This window comes from Symsagittifera roscoffensis, chromosome 7 (genome assembly GCF_963678635.1).
Source record: "Symsagittifera roscoffensis chromosome 7, txSymRosc1.1, whole genome shotgun sequence".
NCBI classification, from domain to species: Eukaryota; Metazoa; Xenacoelomorpha; order Acoela; family Convolutidae; genus Symsagittifera; species Symsagittifera roscoffensis.
The window spans coordinates 8147193-8171853 of record NC_087068.1 but is presented as its reverse complement, the minus strand read 5'-3'; the positions used below and the strand labels follow the sequence as shown (position 1 = coordinate 8171853).

Here is a 24661-nt window from a genome sequence, read left to right as displayed (position 1 = left end):
TCATGCGGTTCATTAAAGTTGTTTTCTTTTTAAATTCAAGGAGTGTTCAACTGTGACTTGGTAACACCAATCCTTGAGATGACACATCCCAGAAGTTCGATTTCCGTCCGGAACAGTATTCGCGGAAACTTGAAATTTTTGAATATTTTAGACTTTCCTGTCTGCTAATTTTTGTCAGCTTAGGTCCCGAAGAAAGATTCGGTTTCTTTTAAGCACTTTGAAAGCTTTTTGTAAAGTTTCTAATAAAGCGGGTTATTTTGTTTCAGGATTTTTTGTCCTCTGCCATTTTTATAACTTCATTTTTTTCATTTGCTGGTAATCATAGTCATTCATTTTTGTGTCGCAAATGGTGCGAAGCTCCGCTTCTTCTCTGTGTTTGTGAAATTAAATGTTTTTTTTTGTCTGGATGAACTTTGATGAAGGACTAGTGTAGGAACTTCAGTTGCCATGATAATTTCTGACCTTCTGATTTACAAAGGAAAAAAGAATAGGGTGTTTATTGAATTAATTGTATAGCTTTGATTCTTTATTGGAGAGTATTCCTTTCAGAATTGCTTGAGGCAGAAATGCGGTTACTTTAGCTATCAATGGATGAGGGTAACATTGCTATGGCAATTGTCAACAGTCCCGTAAATTTATTCGGAGTTTCCTTGTGTGCTTTACTGCTTGCTGCATCTCTGTATGTTCTGAGAAGCTGGCTAAGATCAAGTAAGCTGGAACAAAATGAGGAGAAACGGAAGTTGTTGCCAAGAATGAAGAACCGTGACTTCTATGTCGGAGATCTAACCCCATTCAATGGAATTGATAATGAGCGAATTTTGATTGGAGTGAACTTCAAAGTTTTTGACGTTACAAATAGAGGCAGGGACTTTTATGGACCAGGTTGGTCCAAGTTTGTGATATTGCAATACTTGCTTCAATTAAAATACTTGCTTCTAATGTCTTCCTTGGCTTGTTTTCTTAAATTTCCTGTTTGATGAAAGACAGGTGCAATGAAAATAAAATGTATGGAGTTGTTTTGAAAACGTTTTTCACTTTTTGCAAAACTTTAAGTTTTTCTCAAAAACTACCCTGCCGATATTAAAAAAATCAGAAAAGCAAGTTTTGCTAACAGAGAAGTATTTGGTATCACTTTGGACCGAGTAGATATGTCCCTTATTGATTACTCTTGCCCAGACTTAGCCTTTACCCAGTTAAATAACTTGTTACTTGAACTTCTAGATGTTACCTGTCCTATAAAAACTGCGCGTCTTTCAGCTAGAGACCCCAATTACATGACTCCTCTGCTGAAATCGCTTCTCAAGAAAAAGTACCACATGAAGAAAAAAGACAGAATTTCAACCGAAGTAGAAAATGCTATCAAAATGGAGATAAAGAAGAATCTCACAAAAAGTAAACGTGGAACCAAATCTTGGTGGCAAGAAGTGAACTATTTAACAGGCCGAAAAAACTTAACTTCTACAGCAAACCACGAACCAGACGAGCTGAATCAATACTTTGCGGACATTTGTACTTCTACGGAGTATATTGAGCCGCATGTATGTAACGTATCAGGTTATGACTCCCCAGAGGTCTCACTACAGCAAATATACTCCCAGCTCAAACGATTAAAACAAACTGCTGCCGGACCCGACCAGATTCCGTATTGGGTCTGGAAGGAGAACGCTCATTCGCTTGCAGAACCAGTGTTAAAGATATTGAACTTGTCAATATTGCAAACCAAAGTCCCCTCACTCCTGAAAACTGCAAAAATAGTTCCGATCGCCAAATGCAAAGCCCCTATGGGCCCTGAGGACTATCGACCCATCTCAATCACCCCAGTAATCTCTCGGTTCTTCGAAAGAATTATTATGAAAAACTTAATCTCAGCACAGTACAACAGCTGGTTACCTAAAAACCAACACGGTTTCAGAAATTCAGCGTCTACCACAACGGCTATGATTTGTCTTCAGCAAGAAATTGCTTCTTTTCAGAAAAGTAAAGCTGATTATATACAGATACTATCAATAGACCTTAGTAAAGCATTTGATAGAGCCCAGCATTCAATCATAATTGATAAGCTACAATCAGTTAGACCGGAAATAAATCCATTCATAATCAATTGGATCGCAAATTTTCTTCAGGACAGAAAAATTTTCACGGAAAGTAATTCTCAGCGTTCGAACTTGCTATGCATTAACCAAGGTGTTCCTCAGGGAACAGTTCTTGGCCCGCCGCTTTTCAATACAGTAAGCTATGATTTGGATTTGGAGAGTACAAACAGTGCTAGAATTATAAAGTTTGCGGACGATGCAAACTCTGTGATAGCGGGGTTCGGCTCGGTCGAAAACACAATGAAAGTTTTGGAGGAAATTAAAACTTGGTGCTCCACAAATAACTTCATACTCAACGAGGGAAAAACAAAACTGATGACTGTCAAACCGAATGACATTAGTTTAGTACCACAAGCTTTTGATGGTATTGAGCAAGTGGAAGAGCTTAAAATTCTCGGAGTATTATTTGATAGCAGGCTTACGTTTTCATCGCACATCAAAAGTTTATGCAAAAAAGTAACCAGCAGTATATACCTTTTGTATAGACTAAAGACATTTGGTATGAACATCTCTGCCCTTGATATTTTATACAAAATTTTGGTGCAGAGTAAAATTACTTACGCATTACCGGTATGGGCATGTGCCAATTCGACCGAATTGGCCGATGTGGACAAAGTTCAGCGCAGGGCTCTTAAACTTGGTGTTACTTCTACATTTACTCCAATTTTCGAGCTCATAGAGAACCATGACAACAAACTATTACAGTCAAGTTCAAAACAAGACCATATTCTTCATTCAAAATTGCCAAAACGAGAAACTTATGCAGAAAACAGACTTAGAGAAAAAGCAGTTGCAGCACACGAAAAATTAGAAAAACATTTCAAGCTTTTTCCAGCCAGAGCCTTAAGAAACAAAAACTTTCTATAAACTTTTGTTTGCTTTTGTTCTATCACGTGTAAGATAGATGTGTTTCTATCTTAATTTATTCTTTTCCTTTCCTTTCCTTACCGTTTTTTGGAAACTATTTGATTTCTCGAAAATTACCCTGCCAATTCTCAGGTCAAGTGTTCAATCGAGAAAAGCAGCTTTGGTAATTTTCTCTGCTAAAGTGGCCACAGCTATCCGAAGTTCACGTTTTTGAATTTTTGAGCATTTTTTTAGAAACGTGTTTTTTGTACTTGTCTAAAAACTGCACTATCAAACCTGAAATGAAGATTTCATTCGAAAAACCCGTTGCGAGAAATTTTCCTGTAGAAGGGGCGACTCGTTAAATCTTTGTAAGAAAAATATTATGTCTTCGGGAAAGTTTTAGTACAGAAACGTTTAAGTTTTTTGGGAAAAGTTTATTTTATAATTACTCATTTCATCCCACATCAGTATAACACATTTAAGTAATCAACAGGTGCTTCCAGCTTTTGCTGGCCCCTTGTTTTATTTTATCGAGACATACGATTTTGGTTCACCTAATATTTTGTCCAACATTTTTCATTTTGTGTTTGTGGTATCGCAAGAGGAGCGTAGCTCCGCTTCGCCTCTGTGTTTCAGGAATCTCATATGCCCTATATATGTATATATTTTTCTGTTTTCAGACTGGTAATTCTCAACTTCAATTTGTAATTATCTGGAAATTTTTTATCGGCTGCTAACTGGCTCATTTATCAATTCAGTCACCTCTCCCTAGATGAAAATAAAAAACAACAAGAGTATATGGTTGCGAGTAACACAGAACATTCCTGCCTCATTAGTTTTCTTGAAATTTTTTTCTTTTTTTAAAAATTTGAACTGTTTTTGTTGTAGGAAGAAGAACTAAAGGAAAAATTCAAGAAATTTTAAATTCAAGATTTTTTTGCGTAAATGTTTATTTTTTTGTTTTGTTATTATTTTGAAAAATAACTTTAGTCAACTAAAGGCAATCTTATGTTCTCAGCTTTCTTCTTTCAAGTCTCGTTGCACCTCAAACAAAAAAAACAATCTAATGTTTAAAAAAAAGAAAATATAAATATGTTTTGAATAACTGTGGTGGGAACGTCAAATGAATATAAACGTTCCATGCCTGTATTCTTTTCGCATTTTTTTTGTTACATTCCTTTTTGATTAAAACAGGTTTTATAAAAATGCATGGGATCGGATTGTTTTCTATTTTTCAATTTTTTTTGAAACGCCTTGGAAAAGTTATCGTTTTTTTCAAAATTTAGTTTTTCTCAAAAACTACTCTACCGAAATTCTTACGGAGGTTCAATGGATAAAGCAGATTGAAGGAAGCTCCCCTGAATACGCGGCTACGCCCAACTTTTTTACTCAAAAAGTTATGGCCCTCAGATAAGTCAATTTTTTGACAGTCTTGAGAAACTTTTTGACTCTTCTCGAATTCTGAGATTTAAGTTTCAACCGAAAGGACGTCTTGTGTGGAGCTACACTGCAGAAGCAGTTACGCTTAATTTTTTAAAAAACAAATTTATGACCCTCGGAAAAGTCAAATTTTTGATTTTTTGATTGTTTTTTGGAACTTTTTGACTTTTCTCGAAAACTACGGTCCTAAATCTGAGGTTTTGGTTTTAACGAGTAGAACGGGTTGTGGGAAGCTCTGCTGCATGAGTGGTACGCCTACACTTTTTTTACACAAGACGTAACGACCCTGGGAAAAGTAAAATTGTTGACAGTTTTTGAAACTTTTTTGACTTTTCTCGAAAGCTACCCACCCAAATCTGAGATTGTGCGTTCAATGGAAAACACGGTTTAAGCGGCCTAGCCTATTTTAACGAGAAAATTGATTTCCTCGGAAAAGTCATGCTTGACCGTTTTTTCAAACTCTTTTGACTTTTCTCGGAAACTACCCTCCCATATCTGAGATTTTGGTTTCAATGACTAGATAGGGTCGGAAGATGCTCTCCGGCATGAGCGGCCACGCTCAATTTTTTTAAAGCAAAAAGTTACGCCTTTGGTAAAGTCAAATTACAGTTTTTTTTTATTTCAATTTTTCTCTCGAATATTTTGAAATTACCTATTTCATCCCGCATCAGTACAAAATATTCAAAAATTATCAAACACGTTTTTCCAGCATCAGTACAAAATATTCAAAAATTATCAAACACGTTTTTCCAGCTTTAGCTGGCCTCTAGAATCAGTTTTTCATATAATAAAATTAGGCGCTTCCTTTTGATTTTTAAAATGTTTTTCTAATCACGACTGAATTCCATCGGCTTATTGACCAATTGACCAATTTCGATTGACCAACTGCCTTCGATTGACCTTCTGCCTTCGATTGACCTTTTGCCTTCGATTGACTGATTGACCACTTTTTTTCCAAATTGGTTTAATTTTAACAGAAGTATGTCGATCATGTAAGATTATTGATCTTTGAAGAAATATAAGGCAATGCAATTTGTTCTTTGAGATTCGGGTGTTTAAAGAGCGAAAATAATCATCAGTAACACTTCTGTCAGTTGTCTTTTCAAACCAAGCTTTTTCTAGTTTTATTACACGCGAAGGACAAAATCTTTTTTATTACAGATGGACCATATCATTGTTTTGCTGGAAAAGATGCTTCAAGAGGCCTTGCTACTATGTCACTAGAGTCATCCACCAAGGAAGATTTCGACGATCTGAAGGATCTCAGCTCGTCTGAATTAGATCAGTTGAATGAATGGGAAATGCAGTTTAAAGGTTAGTTTTTTTGGTCACAAACTTATTGTCCATGGCTGTCTTAGTTTTTTTATAGGCCGAGAAAGCGAAAATAAAAAGTAATTAATGTTATGTAAAAGCCCTTCTTTCCATATTTTTTCTGGCAATTAAATGGCTAATTATTTTCCCTTGCGAAAAACAAGGGTATTGCAACCGGGTGCTGGAATTTTCCCCCGAAAATGGTGAAATTAGGATTTTCCTAAGTTGCAGTTCGTGAAAAACTGACATGACCACCTACTGTGTTCTTTTGCTCAAAATTTTTTTTTCGTTGTTTTTGTTTGTGTGAACAGTTTTTTGAATTTTTCGGCTGCATATTGGTTCAAAATAAGGAATATAAATTTTAAACATAAGTATCGATGTTTTTCTGTCTTATTAGGTTCTGTCCATATATTTTTCCGCCTTAATTTGTCTTCGTGACTTCTGTGAAAGTAATGAAATTTTTTGACTTCTTGACTTCTGTGAAAGTATTTTATAACCCTCCACAACAGTTTAACCCCTTTTTAATGCGATTAACTTGTTTTAGAGTCCTTTTACAACCGTAGTAGTGTTCCAATTAAGTGTACTAATCAAGGCCAGGGAGAAGCCATTCTTAATTCATTTGATGTATCTAGTCAGTCAAAAATAATTGCATTTCGATAAGCTTTAGAAACAATCCTCCATTCACGCGTTAAAAACAGAGATAATCTATTTAGAGTTTTTCCACCAATCTGTGCGTTTAGCAAATAGTTTTTTCGATCGTCTTCAGCAATTTAATGCAATGCAGGCAAGTTCAGAACTTTAATTGCAGTCATACAACTTGCTGCTTGAGTAATAGTTTTCGAATATTCTTTGCTGATATGTAAAAAATTCGAAGTAACATTTCTTTATTTTTTTTCACCTTGAAAAAATACATTTACTGCATTGCTAATGGTTGGAAGCTACGCGTCGCCTCTCAGTGAAAATTTTTTGATTTTTTAATGTATTTTTTGCCTAAGGAACTCCTGAAGGAAGATGAAGATTGATACTCTGTGTGATTATTACAGGTGCGAGCGTAGTGTATTAGGATGAATCTACGTTTTTCCAACCTAATTTGCAAATAGAAGAGCTCATTCGGTAGAACTTTCGCTATAATCACGATTCGTAGCATTGGAAACTTGATAGCATCAGTTCTCTGCTTTTTTGCCTAATGCTTGATTAACGTTAATTGGCGGTGGCTAAGAGGGAAGGACGCGAGACTCCAAATACCGAGGTCGCCGGATCGAATCCGACACAAAAAAAAAGATTTTCCTAATTCGAGGCTTGTTGCTTCTTTTTCTTAGTTTAACTTACAGAGTTGCTGTTTTGTGGCTAGTGTTTGCGAAGCGCAGCATCACATCTGTATTAAATTTGCAATTAGCTTTTTTGTTGTGCAATTAGCTTTTTTGTTGTTCAGAGTGTAGAAAAAAAAGGTTTGATTGAAATAATCTATGGTATCGTACATATCCAATGGACATGTCTTAAATCTTTTGTTTGACTCTAGGTAAATACGAATATGTTGGGCGTCTTCTGGGCCCCAATGAGAAGCCAAAGGATTACAGTGAAACAGAAGAGTCCAGTGGCATTCCAGAGTAATAATAATAAAATTGTGAGGCTTTTTTGAGTGTAAATCTTGAAACAAGAATTTATCTCAGGTCTTTTTTGCTTCTGGCCCAAAATTGCGTATCACCGCATCTTTTGCAAACACAGTTAATTTTATTTATGCAAGCAGATTCGGACTGTTTCAATTCTGAGTCCATTTGCATTATGAGACTTGCAAATATGGGTGGAATAAGTCAAAAGACCCTTTATATCTTCTATTGTACTCAGGATTATTTTAATGATGTATTTATTTATGAACTTGTGCTTGTGTTTGCCAGTTATAGTTTTACTTGATCTAATAATTCCATTCGCGATTTGTATATGAGTGTTTTACAAATGAAATTGAAGAAATTAAATAGAGTTATGCAGCTCGTCAGTTGAACTAATTACTCTGCCAGCTGACGTAGGGGCGGAGGTATGTGATATATTAAAAAATAATTAAATAATCGACAAGATTCTGGAATATGTGAATACAGTGAAAAAGTCCTTTTAAATTGGAGCGCTTGCAACTATTTATCGATGGCCGTAGTTTTTTTTCAAAGCAACTGCATGGTTGAAAAACTGCCCAAGGAGGAACTGATTTTGTTTTTAAGTGTCAATGAATGAAGTGAGTGAAGGTACTTATTTAGGTGGACGTGGTTTTTCGGTTTTTTGACGGTCATTAAATTTGATTTTTTTGCGGTTTGACTTTTGATTTATTAACTTCAATTCAAAATATGTTGCTAAAAGGAAGACAAAAATGCAAATGGTGCGAAAAAGTGAGATTGACTTTTAGTTTCCGAAAAGTATTATAATCTTAAGATTTCAGCGGAATAATAAATTGCGTAATAGTCAATAGTCCAAAATTTACGTAAGATTTAATTACGATCAAAAATGTCACCCTTAAGCCTTTTGAATTTCACGATCTTTTAATGTCATAAAAGATCGTGAAATTCAAAGGGCTTCAAAGTAACATTTTGTTTCTTAAAACATGCTTTTTTGAGTTAATTGTCACCTTTCTAACCGTCTGTCGGTACGTTTGTGACTTAAAAAGAGTCAACTGAGTTAAGTCAATTGATCCACAAGGCAAAGGACCAACAAACGAGCTGTTCAGCTCTTCACGGAGAACCGCTGTTGTGCCCCTGCTTAAGAACTACATGCAATTTTTTTTGGTTATTTTTCTGGGCTGGGTAATGTTGCCTCACCCTCAAGTAAGAGCACGGATCATGGTGGGCCTCGAACATCCGACCTTTCGGTTGAGAGGCAGAGACGTAACCACTTGACACCCGCTCACATTCGGTCTGCAGTATTTTGGGCGAGTATATTGTACGAGCTCACCCAACTTGTTTGGCGGAGTAGAAGTTGAGAGTTTTTGCTCAGTTACAATTTTGTGTTGCTGAGCATTTTGAAGGTGAATTCTTGTCGTGATGTTTATTTTTCTGTTTCGTTAATAAAAGCCTCAAGTTTTTTAACGTTTTGTTAGTCAGTACCTTGATACTCTGAAGAAGATCTTTCTCCTTCAGTTATTTTTGTAAAATCATGGAGATTTGAGAATAGCCATTTGGTTTAATTAGCGCTCGCTAGTTTTCCAGTTTTTTTTGCTTGTTGCGAATGAATGGAGCCAAAAAAACTTTCTAAGTTATACCGAGATGTCCTAATTAGTCTCAAGATTGGAGTAGTGTCAAAATTTACAGTGGGTTTTAAACTTTGCGTCCTTGATATTGCGTGTAGAATATTTTTCGTATATCTTTTTTTTCTAAACTTAATATATGTGGACACGTGGAAGATCAGTCGAAACATGCAGAGATACTTTCACATGCCAACTGTTAGACGCAAATTGATGACGTGAGTTCCGACAATTGCGATAAAAAAATTTGAAATGTGTAGGGAATTTTTCTTTTCGGAGAAGTCATCAAAAAGACAAGTTTTTTCCAACAGTCGCGGATCAGAGATTAAATTGTTTGAATTTTGTGCTATTAGGAGATGACGATATTGTGCTTTTCAGAATCATGGAAAATTATCAGTTCATTAATATATAATGTTGTTTACTAATAGTAGAAAATTCATAGTTCAATTTCTATGTTCCGTTTGTTGCAGTGTAGCAAGCGTACAAAGCGACACTTTTCACCCAAAGATCAGACGCGGATTGACATCATGAGTTCAGACAATTTTTTTTCTCAGAAATATAAGGAAAAAAAAACTTTTCTGATAAGTCTTCAGAAAGGTGAGTAACTTCCAGCAATTTTGAATCAGGGTCAGAGTTAAAACAGGGTTTCAAATCAGAATCATGAGTATTCAGGTTGAGATCAAATATATGAAGTGAATTAAGAATAGCGTCTCTGTCCTCAATTAGAATACTTAATTGGAATTTCACTATGGTTGTATAAAGACATTTGAACCCATTTACCGGGTTATATTGCTTTGGGATATTTTGTTACGGGGTTATAAAATAGAGGGTGTAAACATAGGGTGTTAAGTAACGGGGGTTAAAAAGTTGGATACCTATTTATTAAGAGTAATGAACGTAGTGAGTACTCTTAAAGGCCTTGCTGGTATTTTCTTTCAGAAAAGTGTTAACATTTGTTCACGCTCAATTTTGAATTTTCGCGGTTTGACTTGTGATTTTTTTCTAAGTTCAATGCATTTCTATTGTTAAAAGGAAGGCAAACTCCACTTTGAACAGCAAAATTGTAAAAGTCACGAAAAACGTGATCAATATCTAATTTCGAAAATGGAAATGAATTATCAGATTTCCCAGCGAAATAATAGTTTTACCTATTGATCCAGTTTTCTCAAATTTGGTTAAATTTAACAAAAAAGTGTCCATTATAAATTGTACTACAAATTCAAAGAGCTTTAAGGCCATCTATTTTTTTCTGCGAAATTCAAAAGTTGAAGATTTTTGAAAAAAAAACTGCTCGTTTTTTTTCAGTTTGCTTGCGTTGATTACTCTTTTCCAACTGTCAGTTGGCTATGTTTTATCTATGCCCATTTGCCTGCACTAATGTGCAATCTATTCTGAGTTGAATAATTGAAGGCTTTCATGATTGGTCTGATTTTTAAACTATTTTTTTTAAATATCATCTGAAGGGTATTGAAGCCCGGAGCTGGAATTTAAAAGATACAACACCTGATCAAATAGAGTTTGAAAGTTTGGCAATTTGGAATAATAATGAGGGCGATTTACAAGTTTTTAATAAACGTGTTGTCTAGGCGGCGGATTAACCCGTCTCAGAAATCATTACCACTTGAGTATTCTTGAATCAGGGTCAGAGTTAAAACAGGGTTTTGAATCAGGCTCAAGAGTATTTAGGATGAGATTAAATATATCAAGTGAATGGCGTTTCGAATCTGTTCAGTCTTTTCATGCGATCCTGGACAGAAAAGAAATCAAGTTGTACTTAACATAGCATGTGAGGAAATTTAAATGAAATACTTCAAGTAGTTATCCTCTTGAAGTTTAAATCAATTTTTTAATACTGGTTGAGACGTTAAAATGTCGAAAATTTTAGGGCGTTGCTCAAGTTTCATAAATAAGGTTTAAGTTTCTCTTTAGTTTTCCTTCAGTATGCAAAGTGCTATAGCAAGCGTAGTGCCATACTATAAATCTTCTTTTTTCTTACTAAACGTGTAGCTTCGTGCAGCTTTGCCTCTGCAAAAAATTACATTTTCAATTTTTGCTGGCTTGAGATAAGTAGATATAATAATTTTTTTCTGATCAATAAGTTCGGGTCGTGACCTTGGGCTAAGTGTGTAGATTTTGGAGTTCTTTTTCATGGAACCGGACTTGTTTCGGTGTGCTTTTTGCTCAGCAATTGGATGCTCTTGTTTTTCATTGTTGTTTCTGAGTGTGGGTTAGTCAACTTATCTAAACATTTCAGGAGCTTATGAAAAAGACCTCATTTCTGAAGGAGCTTGAAAACGATCTGCGCAAAGCGAGGTCTAAAAATGATACGCTTAAAGAAGTTAGCATTTTATTCGAAATTGGGGAAAATCAGTTCAACGACGGACGATTAGACGACAGTCTTAACCGATTTGAACAAGTTATAAACTTATGTACTGGTAAAAGAAGCTCAACATTAGAAGATTATCATTTGGATGGCTTAAGACGATCAATCGATTGCCTAATAGAGCTTGAGTCTCTAGACGAGGCATTATCACGAGCAGATACTTATGTCAAGTTGGCCCGGGAACTTAAAAATGAACCCCACGTTCAACAAGCATTGCTTAATAAAGCAAGAGTTTCGATGTATTTAGCAGAAAAGCCAGAAATTACGGAAGATGAACGGAAAACGATGCAAAGCGTAGCGGAGAGAATGTTTCTAGGAAGTGAAAACAGTTTAGGTGAGATGAAAAAGTTGAAGTTATCAGCGAGTGATTTAGAAATTCCAAGAAAAAAGGCATCATTGTACCAAAATATGGCCCAATTTTTCAACAATATTGGCGAACGTGAAAAAGCTATTGAATACATGAAACGAGGTATTGACGTAGCTTCAAAAAGTAAAGATCTAAACGATATTTTAATACTGCTTTACACTGAAGGCCAAGCCATTTATGAAAAAGACAGATCTTTCATTACTTGTATTCAGTATGCTCAAAGGTGTTTAAACCTGATTGATAAAATGAAAGAAAAAGACGAAGAAAAATTCAATTTATTGTTTACAATTGCGAGATATCATTGTTGTGATAACGATTTAGAAAAGGCATATAAATATTTGAAAAGGGCTCTTAAGCCCAAAAAAGCGGAAAGGTTTGATAATTTCTTTCAAGTTCAAGCGCTGGCCAAGAAAATTAAACTAAGTAGAAATATTGAAGCTCAGCTTGAAAATGCAGAATTAACAGATTTGACGGAAATTAACGAAAAGTTGGGCGATATTTACGCTGAATTGAAAGCGTTCACACTATCGAACGATAAGTACAAAGAATCGCTGGACATTTTGAAAAACGAATCTTTCTTTTCTGATAAAATCTATGATTTATCTCTTTCGATTTGCCTTAATTTATGCGACTGTAATTTGTATAACGATGCATGTGACCAATATTTAAACATAGCTGCTTGTCTTGAAACTCGTTTTGCTGACGTAGACGATAAAGACGAAAAGTTATGTCGGATTTATAGACACTTAAGTAGATGTTACAGAAACCTTAGTGATGATGCCAATTCAAGTTTTTATTGCGAAAAAGCAAAACGCACTGCTGAAACTTCAGGAAACGCTGATTGTATTTGTAAATGCGCCGATTTGAGATCACAAATAAAAACAAATTCAGTAAATGCGGAAGTTTCTGTTGATTCAGACGCTCCGGCTGACGAAGAATTTGCAGAAGAAAGCGCCGAAGTCTGGAATACAGAGTTAAGTTCGGATTCTGAACCAGAAGACTCGGCTCAACTGGCGAGAAATCTGATGAATCGTTACAAGAGAAATGGAAAAGGTGAAACAAAGCTCCAAGAAGCTGTTATAAAACGCAACTACGCTTTGGTCAAAGATCTGATTGCTAAGAAATACAGTGTTAATGTCGAAGATCATTTCGGGTGGACGCCCTTACACGAAGCTGTGAACTTCGGACATGTTGAAATTTGCGAACTGCTCTTAGATGCAGGAGCTTACATTGAAAAACCGATGAAAAGAAATGGCTTCACGGCGTTAATGGATGCAATTCAAAATGAAAATTTTCAATGTGCGAAGTTACTTCTTGAGCGAGGAGCTTACCCGTATAGTGTAGGTAAAATAGGAATTTGTGCGGCTGATTTTTTCGAATGGGTTGTAAGCAAAAGATATAGTGAAAACAACACAACGAAAGAATTACGAGAACTTTTTGAGGAAATCCGAACTTTGATTAAAAACAAAGAAAGACCGAAGTTTGTGAAGAAAGTTGTCAATTTCAATGAAAAGGTTCTGGATAGTTTTCTGGTATCGGGTGGGAACGAACAGTGTCCAGAGGTTATTTTGGAAAAAGATGAAGAAAATTCGGACCAGGAACAGCCAGAATCAGAGCCTATCGAGGTCTACAAACCGGCGCCAGTAGAAGAAGTAAAGTTGGACGAGCCTGGTTTCGCAATGAAAATGTACGAAGATGCTTTGAAACAACAAAGCAATAGAAAAGCATTGTACAGACCTAAAACAGCAAATGATTATGTGAAGTCAGATAAGATAAAACAAAAACGAGCGGAACGGAATAAAGAAAATTTTACGAAGAATCCGCCGAGAGAGCAAAGCCTTGAAGTTAATGAGGATGATGACCGATCTTGGGCTGAAGAAGTACGTGAAAAATTTTCAAAAACTTCAAAGAATTGTGAAAATGATTCAGATTCAGGTATTCAAAGCATATCAACGAGTAAAAGTTCGAATTATTCGAACGCGGCGCATAAAGAAGTCATGGATTTTGCTGAAAAAGACTTAGAGAAGTCCGAATCGCCAAAGGTGAAAGTCGGTTCCAAACGTCCGAAAAAGACGTCACGAGTATCACGTGTAGTCATTGACAGTTCTTCGGATTCAGAGAAAGAAACTACTCCGCCACCCAAAAGGCACTCAATCGACAAGTCTTTCAGTTTGCAAAATAGCGGAAAAAATAAATCTCATCAGATTTCTCTAAGTGACGATATTAGAAATGACCGAACGCCTGTGGTACCTGTTCAACCGACAATAGATGAACGAGGCTACTTGAACGATAGTTTCGTAGTCTCAGACAGTGGTGATTCTGACAACGAAATAGGAGGAAAATGCTCAACGTCGAAATGCGGAAAACAAAGTGATTCTGATACAGATAGCAATGACGAAGACGATGATGGCGAAGATGGTCCTCCCTCGCCTGTGATTGGCGCTAAAGGCAACACTGCTCAACCAATCAAAAATCAGGAAACTGATAAACCAATTGGATTGCAGGAGCTCAAAGAGTCTTTATGCCCTGGACAAGAATCCCTCGATAACTCGACGCAACTTGGATTGGCTCTAAGTCAACAACCTCTCTGCTCTACGATGATTGATATTTTTGTTCCTGAGGTCAAAAATCGGCCTTGTAATGAAATAGGAAACTCAACGCCTGTAGATTTATCGCCAGTGGTGGTCGATTTAGCTAGGATAACAATTTATTTTATTACAAGTAAGGCTTCAGTGGGATTCACGACTAAGGTTTCAGTGTCTAACGAAGACGAGAAAGTGTCTGATTTGATAGAAAAAGCGACAGAGAAGTTTAAACTGAAGTTTGGAACTAAACCATGTCTGCAAGTCAAATATCAAGGGGTGAGTTATTTTGGATTCATCAAATCAAAATTTCGTTTATGCGCTTGTGATTTCGTTGAAATGATTTTTCGTTAAAATAGTTTAACATTTAAATCAAAGAATTTGAGATTTGATTTGATGGTTTGACATATGATTTTTTTTTCAGAAAGCGCTCCAAGAGGATAGCAGACTATCTGAAAACATCTTGTCGGCCCTAAACAACAGAAAGAAGGAAGTCTTTGCAATATTAACAGGGTGGAACCAACCCCATCTGAAAGAACAATTCAATAAAATCTGTCGAAAATCAAATATCAAACCATGTGACTACGCTTTAGAAGTTATCGGCCAATATTCGCCTGAATCTGGAAACCTCTTAGGTGCAATTAAGTATTCAAATACTGAAATGACGAGTAAAATTCTTCAATCGGCTATGTATCAGTCTGTTAAGCATCTTGCACTTACTGAAATCACAATGACTAGTGACCATTTTGACCAAATTGGGAGAATTATAGCAACGTGTCCATGTTTAACGCAAATAACCTTGACTAAAAACAGAATGGACATTGAATACTTTGACAGAGTTGTCGCAGAATGTCATCGAATGTCGCAATCGAACGTTTTTCTGTCGTCAAGCTTACAATTTATGAACTTGAAGGACAACTTTCTAACTGGTTTTATTTTATGCAGTTTGAATAAGTTGTTTCAGTTTTGCTCGAAACTAAAAGTAGTTGATTTGAGAAACTGCCGACTAGATGATGATTTAATGCGTAAAATTGACCCGAATGATAAATCGTTTTTCGATTCAATTGAGAAATTGGATCTCAGGCAAAATTTGTCTCTAACGAACAATTGTAAAGCTAGAATTTTTACTTTGTTCAAAAAGAGCTGTGACATTATGTTGTGATTGTTTTGGGTTTTCTTGTTTTGTGCTATTTATTAAATTAGTATAGATTTTGCAGGTTTGTTTTGCATAAATTTAAAGTTTTCAGCGAAATAGTTGTCTGCTGATAGTGATAAGTTGTATCATAAAACAAATAGTCAATTTGTTTTGTGAGTCTTTACGGAAACACCGGTTTAAGCTTCATGAGAATCTTCAGTCTATAGTTTTGAAGGTTGAAACACTCATATAAGAGCGTTTTGAAAGAATTGTATTGAATCACCGCTCTCGTAGATGGAGTCTAGGTGTTGAAATATTTGCGTGTTGAAGTATTGATTTCTTATTGGGTGTTGAAATATTTGCGCTTGAACTATTTTAGGTTAACAACTTTTTAACAAAATTCCTTGAATCATGCGATATCTTAATTGAGAATAAACTCAAGAATCTCGGCTTCTGGTATCTTTTGGCCTAGAGTTAATGACTACGACTGGGACGGCAAAGGTCCTAGATTCGAATCCGGCAGGAACCTGATTTATTTTTAAATTGCAAATAATCCGTTCCAAAAAATGGTCCGCCTACTGTTTAACTGGTTGTTTTTCGGCTTAGTTGCCACATCAAGGAATTTTCTTACGCTGTAAGCTATTTTTTATTGTAGTTGCAAGTGTTTTTGTTTTACTTTTGTAATTTGTAAGTTAACTAACACTGTTTTAGCGTTCCTGTGTTTTCGTTTTTGCTTGAATGCTTTTTTCGGACAGAATTGTTTCGGCTTATGTTGTATCGGCTCAGCGACCTTTTTTGTCCTCCCCCTTCTGGAAACACGCAAAAGGGTAAAGTTTCAGAATTTAATAGCTAAGCGTTTTTCATGACCACATTTATTTTACCAGAAAGAGAGAAAGAATTTAGTTCTCCATGTATTTAATCATAACATTCATCATTTGGAAAATAAATTTATAAACATTTTTCATAAATGAACAAATCAACATGAATATGGAGAGGATAGAAGAAGGTCACAAGATGTGTCCACTTAGAGTCTACCCATAAAATTCTGAGATAAATAACAAACAATTAAACATGAAAAAACTAATAATAATAATTCATTCTACTTTTTTCTATCAATTTATTATCCAAGTTCCGTTGAACCACAAGTTACCAAATGATCCCGGCCACCATCTAAAATTTGTCTGCTATGTGGCATGCTAACAAAAAAAAACTAGTCAGAAAAAATGATTGATAAAGAATTACACATGAAAAAGAAAATAACTACTTAGAGTTGAAGGTCCATTTTTATGTAAGACTCGTTTCACGACCCATGTGGTGTAGTTTATGAACGGAATTTCGGATAATTTTTTTAAACAAAAATCCATAAAGTTTTTTTTTCAAAATTTTCAAAAGTCTTTCAAAAAATGGCCATAACTCGGAAACTAATAATATTTAGAGGGTCATGTTTTCAGCATAGATTCGCAATCCTAGGAAGTTTATCTGATAGCATTTAACAAAGTGTGCCTATATTCTAAATAAAAAATCTAATCGAAAATGTTTTTCACTAACTCATGATTTCCAATTATAAAATTATCTCTAAATTCATGGACGAAAACAGTCTTCATTTATTGTCAAGCCAATTTTTTCAATTACCAGGTTATTCTCAGCCAAAATGTTCAGTAATTTTGATCCTCTGTTGGTTGGCTTTTTGTTTTTTCCTTAATATTTAAAAATGGTGGAACGACATTTCGATGTTTTGAGTTCCTGGTATTGTATGCAAAACTTTTCGAAGAAAACAGAATTTAGAAAAAAAGCTGAGTGCCTTTAATTTAATGATCTTAAATAAAATTTCGCTAATTCATAGGTTTACAGCTCGATGACTGTCAGTATTTTGTTTTCAAAAATGAACTTAGAAATGGTATCATACTTCTTTTTAAAGTTAATCATGCGAATAGTTTTTTGTTGCATCATCAGAATTGGGTTCAGAGAGCAAAAACTAGTGCATCCATCTACAAGTGAACCTTTTTGAATTAGTGGCTTGATTTTCGATTGATAGTTTTTCAGTATGATTGGTGTAGGTACATAATATCTCATTTTTGAAACAACTCCACTGTAACTACCCAGTTTTAAATTAATTTTTTTATATGAGGAAAAAAAATCAATTTTTAATCGAGAACAAGACCTAATTATTACAGCAGGATTTGTGCGTAAATCTATTATTGAGTAAAATGAAACTAAAATTAGAAGCACCTCTATATTTATAAAATCTAACTAAATTTCATTTAAATTCGAGGAAATGCTCGTTAAATATTTTTGGTACTCCTCTAAGATCGAAGTTTGACACGATATGTTAGTATCGTCTGCAAACAAAAACAGATCAGAATTGACAATTGCGTCTCGCATGTCGTTAATATAAATAAGGAAAAGAAGGGGACCCAATACGGAACCTTGAGGTATTCCCGTCTCAACCGGAAGCAATCAGATGTACAGTTACCAACTTGTACCAACTGATATCTGTTAGATAAACAACTTCCAAACCATTTGTAGCAATTACCACGCACTCCATAGCATTCTAATTCCCAAGAAAAATTTTATAGCATAGTGTATCAAAAGCTTTTTTAGATCAATAAAAAGCTACATTATATAAATTTATCAACGTCTAGTCTAAGTCTTTCAGTCAGTTCCCCTAATACATCCACCGTGGCATACTTCTTATTAAAAACCAAAAACCAACAGTTTGCCCATTGGTTCTGCTTAGTTGTCGCTTGATAAATGTTTCTGAATACTTATAATTTCACGCCGGCTATTCTATTGTTGGACTTGTTTTTCCTTATTTGAATATCATTCGAGACAAAATTATGAAATTTTTCGTGACTCTTCGACTTCTGGCTTTTTTCCTTTTTTTATCTGCTTATAATAATTGCTAGTGAAATAAGGAGCTTAGCACTCATACGTATTTCAGAACCGATAAATGGAAGGTCTCTTAGCTTTTGTGGGCGACGGCTTCGCGCTAATCGCAGCGGACGCAACAGCCCGAAGGTCCATATTAACCTACCAACAGGAACTAGACCGATTTGTGCAGTTGACCACAACTAGCGGAGTCGTAGGCGCCGGAGACGAAGGAGACAGAGTTCAATTCCTAGAATACATCGCTAAAAATGTGCAATTGTATAAAATGAGGAATGGATATGAACTGTCGACACATGCTGTGGCCAATTATACGCGCAGGAATGTGGCTGACTTTCTAAGAAGTAGGACTCCTTATCAGGTGAACATGGTGATTGCTGGTTGTGACAAGGACGTGGGACCTTCTGTGTACTTTTTGGATTATCTAGGTAGGTAACGTTCAATTTTCTATCAGTTCCTGGTTTAGTTTTGTTATTTCGTTTCAAGTTTAATTTTTGTGCTTGAGATTTATCTTCAGTTTTTCTCAGTTGCCTTGACATGATCAGGTAATTTTAGCAAACTGTTTTGAGACGTAAAGAGCATTATAAGATTTTTTCGACAAAGAGAGCTTTTCAGGAAAAAAATTTGATGTAGAGAGCATTCATGAAATTTTTGGAGATGCTGTTGTGAATTATTGTGAATTAGTTTTCAACGTAGCGATGGATTTTGTTGCTTGAGTTGTTAGATATTGCCCAATTTTTCTTAATGTTTGATTTTAAATACGATTTATCGAGGATTGCATGTTCAGCAAAAGTAGATGTATTGGCTTAGTAAACATCATAAAACTTCAAAAATAGACCCGATAAGTTTATTCAGCAAAAATAGATGTATGGACTTAGTGAACCCCATATGATTTTAGGCTGCCTGAACAAACAGGCGTTCGCAGTGCAAGGCTACGCCTCCGCCTTCCTCGGAGGTCTCCTGCAACAACACCACAAGCCAAACATGTCCAGAGAGGACGCCAGAGTCCTACTGATGCAGTGCCTGAAGGAACTCAAGACACGCTTCATCATCGCCCAGCCATACTTCATCTACAGATTCATTGATGAGAATGGAGTCGGAGAACCGCAACATATTCAAGTGGAGTGATTTTTAATATAACCTTTTCTGAGAATTAAAGCAGACTGAAACAGATTTCAAACATCTCGACATTTTTGTCAAAAAGCGACAAAAGAGATTTAAAGAGTGCTTTTTATTTTGGAAGTTGTTTGATAAAGAAGCCTGCTTTAGCCCATTGAAATGTGCAAGTGACTATATGTTAATGTGTCCCAATTTGACTGAAAAGTTGCTTGAAATGTTTAAGCTCAAACCAAATTAATACCACCTTTAGAAGATTGAACTGTAAAAAGACAAGTGCTGTAAATGAGCAGATGTTTTGGGTTTAATTTGGTTTTCCTAAATTTGGAGTTTCAAAAATTGCTTTTAATTTGAACCTTTGAATGAGTATATTGAACTAAATTTACTTTTTTGTCCTCGTTTATTTTCAATTGAGATATGAAAGCTAACAAAAGGAGCAGGTGCCGAATCCAGTTCGTTTTCAGGCCTAAAAATAAGAAGATCCTCCTGTAATTGTACCATTTCAAAGGAAGGCAGCCTGATCAAGACATTGGAAGTTAGATCCATGCTGGGAAATATTAGACAGCTAAATGCTGTGCCGACAGTTTATTTGCACAGATTTTTCTACTCAGCCTCATCCCAGACCTGTAAGGCTGATTGTGCGTGTTTTGAGTTTAAAAAATGGAAATTTTTGCACACCTTCTTGGAAAAGAATTTTGGCGCTTTTTGAAAAAAGTGCGTCACTAAAAGAAATAATGGCACTTTGAGTGTTTTGTACGAAATTACAAAAAAAAAACTTATTAATAATCAAATGCGAGATATTCCTTTTGCTTTGTAACAGCTATTGTGGTGTTTGAATGTTGTATGAATTAAATTAATTTCACGTATGTAGGCTCTGTTGTTTTTGGAAGAAATAGTATAATATGTTTAGGAATGAAATGATCACTCTGGCAAAAATAAAGTTATAATGCAACAAGAAGGCGGTAATATTATTTTTAAGTAGAAAAGAACGAAGTGATTTTCGCTTCAATAGGTATTGATGTTTTTTTTTGTTTTTTTTTACATGAAAAATCTGCCAATTTCATTTCGCGGTTTGACGTTTGATTTAGTTTTAAGTTAGCTTCATTTCCATTGTTAAAAGGAAGGAAAACTCCACTGTCGAAGAGCGAAAGTCTAAAGGTCACAAAAACGTGATCGACTTCTAGTTTCGAAAGTATATTTTGATGTTCAGATTTCTCAGAGGAATAAAAAAAATTACCAATTGATCCAGTTTTTTTTTCAAATTGGATTAATTTTATCAAAAAGTGTCGATCATAAATTATTCTTGAAACACAAGGGGTCTCTTGGGGCATATATTATTTTCTTAAGTTGACTCTTTTCCAATTATATTTTCAACAGCCTGCCAGCTTTTTTTTGCAAAGCAATTTTGATTTCGAGAAGTAGCTGTTCACTTTTCGGTCTCTTAACAGATGTCTTAATTTTTGATGTTATTCATCTTTTCATTGAGCCGCTTGTATAGTTTTTTAGCTGTTTATAAACGAGAAGCTTGTGTGGTTTCTTCTTGTTTTTTCAAAAAAATCTTTTATTTTTTTAAATTTATTTGAGTGGCGGAGTTTTTCGTTAGAGATTTGTAGCTAAAATGTGGTTCTGTTTTAGGTGTTCCCACCGAAAAAAAATTGATTTAACCAGTGTTATCAAAACAGCTTAGTTTGGTCGGAAATTGTCGTTTTGAATTTTTGTCGTTTTTTTCCACAGATTTATAGTTCGTTAGTTGATTCCTACGGTATGTTGGCTGAGAGCATAATTCGTTTCCCATCATAGCTTAAATTTCGTTTTTGAGTACAACGATTCAGCTCAGGGTTGAGGGAAGCTCACTTGTTTATGCGACTACCCCCCTTAATTTTTCTGACACCAAAAGTTATGGCCCTCGGAAATTAAGTTTTTTTGACCGATTTTTCAATTTTTTTTTCTCCAAACTACCCTCCCAAATCTGACATTTTTGGTTCAATCGAAATTACAGGTTGCGTAAATTCCTTCTGCATAAGCAGCTTCGCCCTATTTTTTTACACAAAAAGCTATGATTTTCTGGAATGTCAAATTTTTTTTAAATGTTGACCATTTTTAGGGTTTTTCTCTGTTTTGTTGACCATTTGTTGGACTTATCTCACCAACTATCCTGCCAAATCTGATATCATACGTTTTATTGAAACAACAAATTGTTGAAAACCTATTTAAATAATCAGCTATACCCAGTTCATGTTTGATAAAACAGGTATTATGAAAAAAATTTTGAGATCGGGTTTTAAAATTTTTTTGAAGCTTTAGAAAGTTTTTTCATTTTTTCAAAAAATTAAGTTTTTCTCAAAAACTACTCTAACGATTTTCAAAAAAGTTGGACTAATGGGAAGTACGCACACTATCCTGTGTGTCAAGGTGATTGCCTCGGCTCGTTTTATCTTACCCCACTTTCTACAGCCTTCGAAAAAGTGTATGGGGGAAATTTTCACCTATATTTTTGGATTTGGACATTTTCTCAAAAACTGTCCTCCCAAATCTGGGATTTTGGATTCAATGGATACAATAGGTTGTGGAAAGCTCCCCTGCTCAAGCGGTTACGCCATTTTTTTTGAACAGAAAGGTATGACCTCAATGAGTAGAACGTGATGTGGGAAGCTCCCTTGCAGAAGCGGCTTTGCCAATCGTTTTTACACAAAAAAATTATGGCTCTGATAAAATTGAAATTTTCGATTTTTGACCGTTCTGATTTCAATCAAAAAGACAAGTGATCAGCTTTCCTGCATCAGCGGCTACATCGACAATTTTTCGATTTTTTGACCTTAGTTTGAAACTTTTTGACCCTTTTCAAAAACTACCCTCCCAAGTCTGTGATTTTTTTGTTCAATGAGTAGAACGGGTTGTTCGAGGCTTAATTTTTTACACAATAAGTTATTATTCTCGGAAAAGTCAACTGTTCGATTTTTTGACCGTTTTATAAAACTTTGTCTTTTCTCAAAAATTAATCTACGAAATCTGAGATTTTGGGTTCAATGGGTAGATCGGGTTATGTGAAGCTCCCCTGCATACAAAGTTACGCCCAAATTGTTTACACAAAAATCGTAACCCTCGTTAGAGTCAAATTTTTTTACCGTTTTTGAAAAAATTATGGCTCTCATAAAAGTGAAATTTTCTACTTTTGACCGTTCTGATTTCAATCAAAAAGACAAGTGATCAGCTTTCCTGCATCAGCGGTTACGCCCAATTTTTACACAAAAAGTAATGGCTCTCGGAAATAAGAAATATCCAATTTTTTTTCCTGTTTTTGGAATTTTTTGACTCTCTCGATAACTACCCTCCCAAATCTGAGATTTTGGTTTCAATGAGTAGAACGGGTTGTGTGAATCCCACTAAAAAAGTATGACACTCGGAAAAGTCAATGTTTTGATTTCTTATCCGTTTTTTTTTGAAATTTTTTGACTCCTCTCGAAAAGAACTCAATTTGAGTTTACTCGAGGCAACAGGCTGGGGGAAGCCTCCGTGCATAAGATGCTACTCCCTAAAATTTGTTTTAAAAAAATTGTCTTTGGGAAAATTACAAAATCATAAAAATTTCACTCATAATTCAATAGAGGAATAACTAGCTTTTGGGGGAAGCCCCATTTTTAAAGTTTTGAAATACCTATTTCATACCGCATCAGAACAACAAACTCAAAAATTATCAAACAGGTATCTCCAGCTTTAGCTGGGACTCTTGTTTGTTTAAGGAAAAATCTTACGGCCTTCAAACAAGTCAAAGTTTTGAAACTTCGAGTTTTTTGAAAATTTTTAACTTACGCGAAAACTACTGTGACAGTTCTTAGGTTGTGCTCAATTGAGAAATCTGGTTTTAGGAATCTTCTCTGCTTACGCGGCCACAACCTGCTTTTTGCAGAAACAAGTTATGGATATTGGAAAGTCTTTTGACCGTTTTTGAACTTTGATTTTTCCTAAAATTTACGCAATCAAATCTGAGATGAAAAGTTCAATTGAAAAAACCCTGTTGCGATAATTGTTCCTATAGAAGCGTTGACTCCTTAATTTTTTTTAAGAGGAATGTTATCTGCTTGGGAAAATTGATTGTCTCAAAATTACTAGAGAAGCCACAAAGGTTTTGTGCAAAGTCCAATTTTTTAAATCACATTTTTTCTAGTGCATGAGTATAGCAAATTCTTTCAATATCAAGCACGTACCTCCACTTAAGCTGGGCCCTCATTTAATTTCATCGAGACATACGAAATTTTTGGTTTACAGGTTTTTTCAACACTTAATTTTGGTTTCGACTTGTTTTTTATGTTTGTGCTGTATCGCAAGTGGTGCGAAGCTCCGCTTCGCCTGTGTGTGTAAAATTTTTTTGATTTTTTACGCGACCAATTTCAATTTCTTTATTTTCCTTGCAAGGTATAGTTATACTACATCACTTTTCCCTGTATTCATTGGTGCAAAGTTTGGAACTAGAGTAAGAGCATGGGCATGATCTTAGTGCTACTTCTACTGCTCTCGGTTTATTTCAAGGCAAGTTATATATGATAAACTCCACCACTGGGTTATTACAATTGACTCTTCGGCGTGTTCGTACGAATCACTACGGCAACAACTGCTTCACGTGTCCAATACCACTGGTGCTGAATGAAAGCGCAGAGGAGCAAGTGGTTGCTAATCACTCATGCCGCGTTTGATGTTAGCTTTCTGGTTTGTTATTTGGTTAATAGATATAGAAAATGAAGAAAAGCAAAAATTACCTAAAAAAATAAGCAAATGATATGAGTAAGTTTTGTTCAAATTAGGTATTTTTACTCTAGAGAGCAGCGTAGTGTATTATTACCAACCTTCTTTTTTCTTAACCTAACTCGCAAATAAAAGTTTTCGCTAAGTGTTCTATTTGTTGGTGGCACTGTTGGTATAATCGCGATGTGTAGCATGGGAAACTTCATAGCATCTTCTACTTATTTCTAATTTTTATTGCACTTTATAGAGCAGCTTTTTGTAGTGTTCTCGCTAGTGCTTGCGAAGCGAGGCTTCGCCTCTCTGTTAATAGTGAACATAAACCCCGAAAAACAGAAAAATATACAACTGCACTGTTCAACTCGTTGCATAACTAGAAAATAAATTCATGGGGAATTAGATAAGTTACCGTTGAATAAATCATTATCGCCTGTGGTAATAAAACGTTTTCGTCTTTAACAAGGCAAACTTGCGATCGGAACGCAGTTGTGATTCGCAATAAGATAATGTGTAACGCAAAACCAATTTACACGATTCCT

General features: G+C 35.3%; 3 protein-coding genes across 3 annotated transcripts; all 3 read left to right on the top strand.

Moving 5' to 3' along the window:
• Window positions 1–553: 553 nt before the first annotated feature.
• LOC134851086 (membrane-associated progesterone receptor component 1-like) lies at window positions 554–7670 on the top strand. The gene is made up of 3 exons (XM_063867010.1): window positions 554–882; window positions 5544–5696; window positions 7213–7670. Exons 1-3 carry the CDS (start codon window positions 588–590, stop codon window positions 7302–7304), a joined length of 540 nt encoding a protein of 179 aa, XP_063723080.1. The 5' UTR covers window positions 554–587; the 3' UTR covers window positions 7305–7670.
• A 3504-nt stretch (window positions 7671–11174) lies between these two features.
• Window positions 11175–15491, top strand: LOC134851531 (tonsoku-like protein). Its single transcript, XM_063867661.1, has 2 exons — window positions 11175–14527; window positions 14673–15491. The coding sequence occupies exons 1-2, from the start codon at window positions 11177–11179 to the stop codon at window positions 15408–15410; spliced, it is 4089 nt and encodes a 1362-aa protein (XP_063723731.1). The 5' UTR covers window positions 11175–11176; the 3' UTR covers window positions 15411–15491.
• A 2836-nt stretch (window positions 15492–18327) lies between these two features.
• On the top strand, window positions 18328–19784 carry LOC134851249 (proteasome subunit beta type-2-like). The gene is made up of 2 exons (XM_063867247.1): window positions 18328–18697; window positions 19168–19784. Exons 1-2 carry the CDS (start codon window positions 18334–18336, stop codon window positions 19395–19397), a joined length of 594 nt encoding a protein of 197 aa, XP_063723317.1. The 5' UTR covers window positions 18328–18333; the 3' UTR covers window positions 19398–19784.
• The last annotated feature ends 4877 nt before the right edge of the window (window positions 19785–24661 follow it).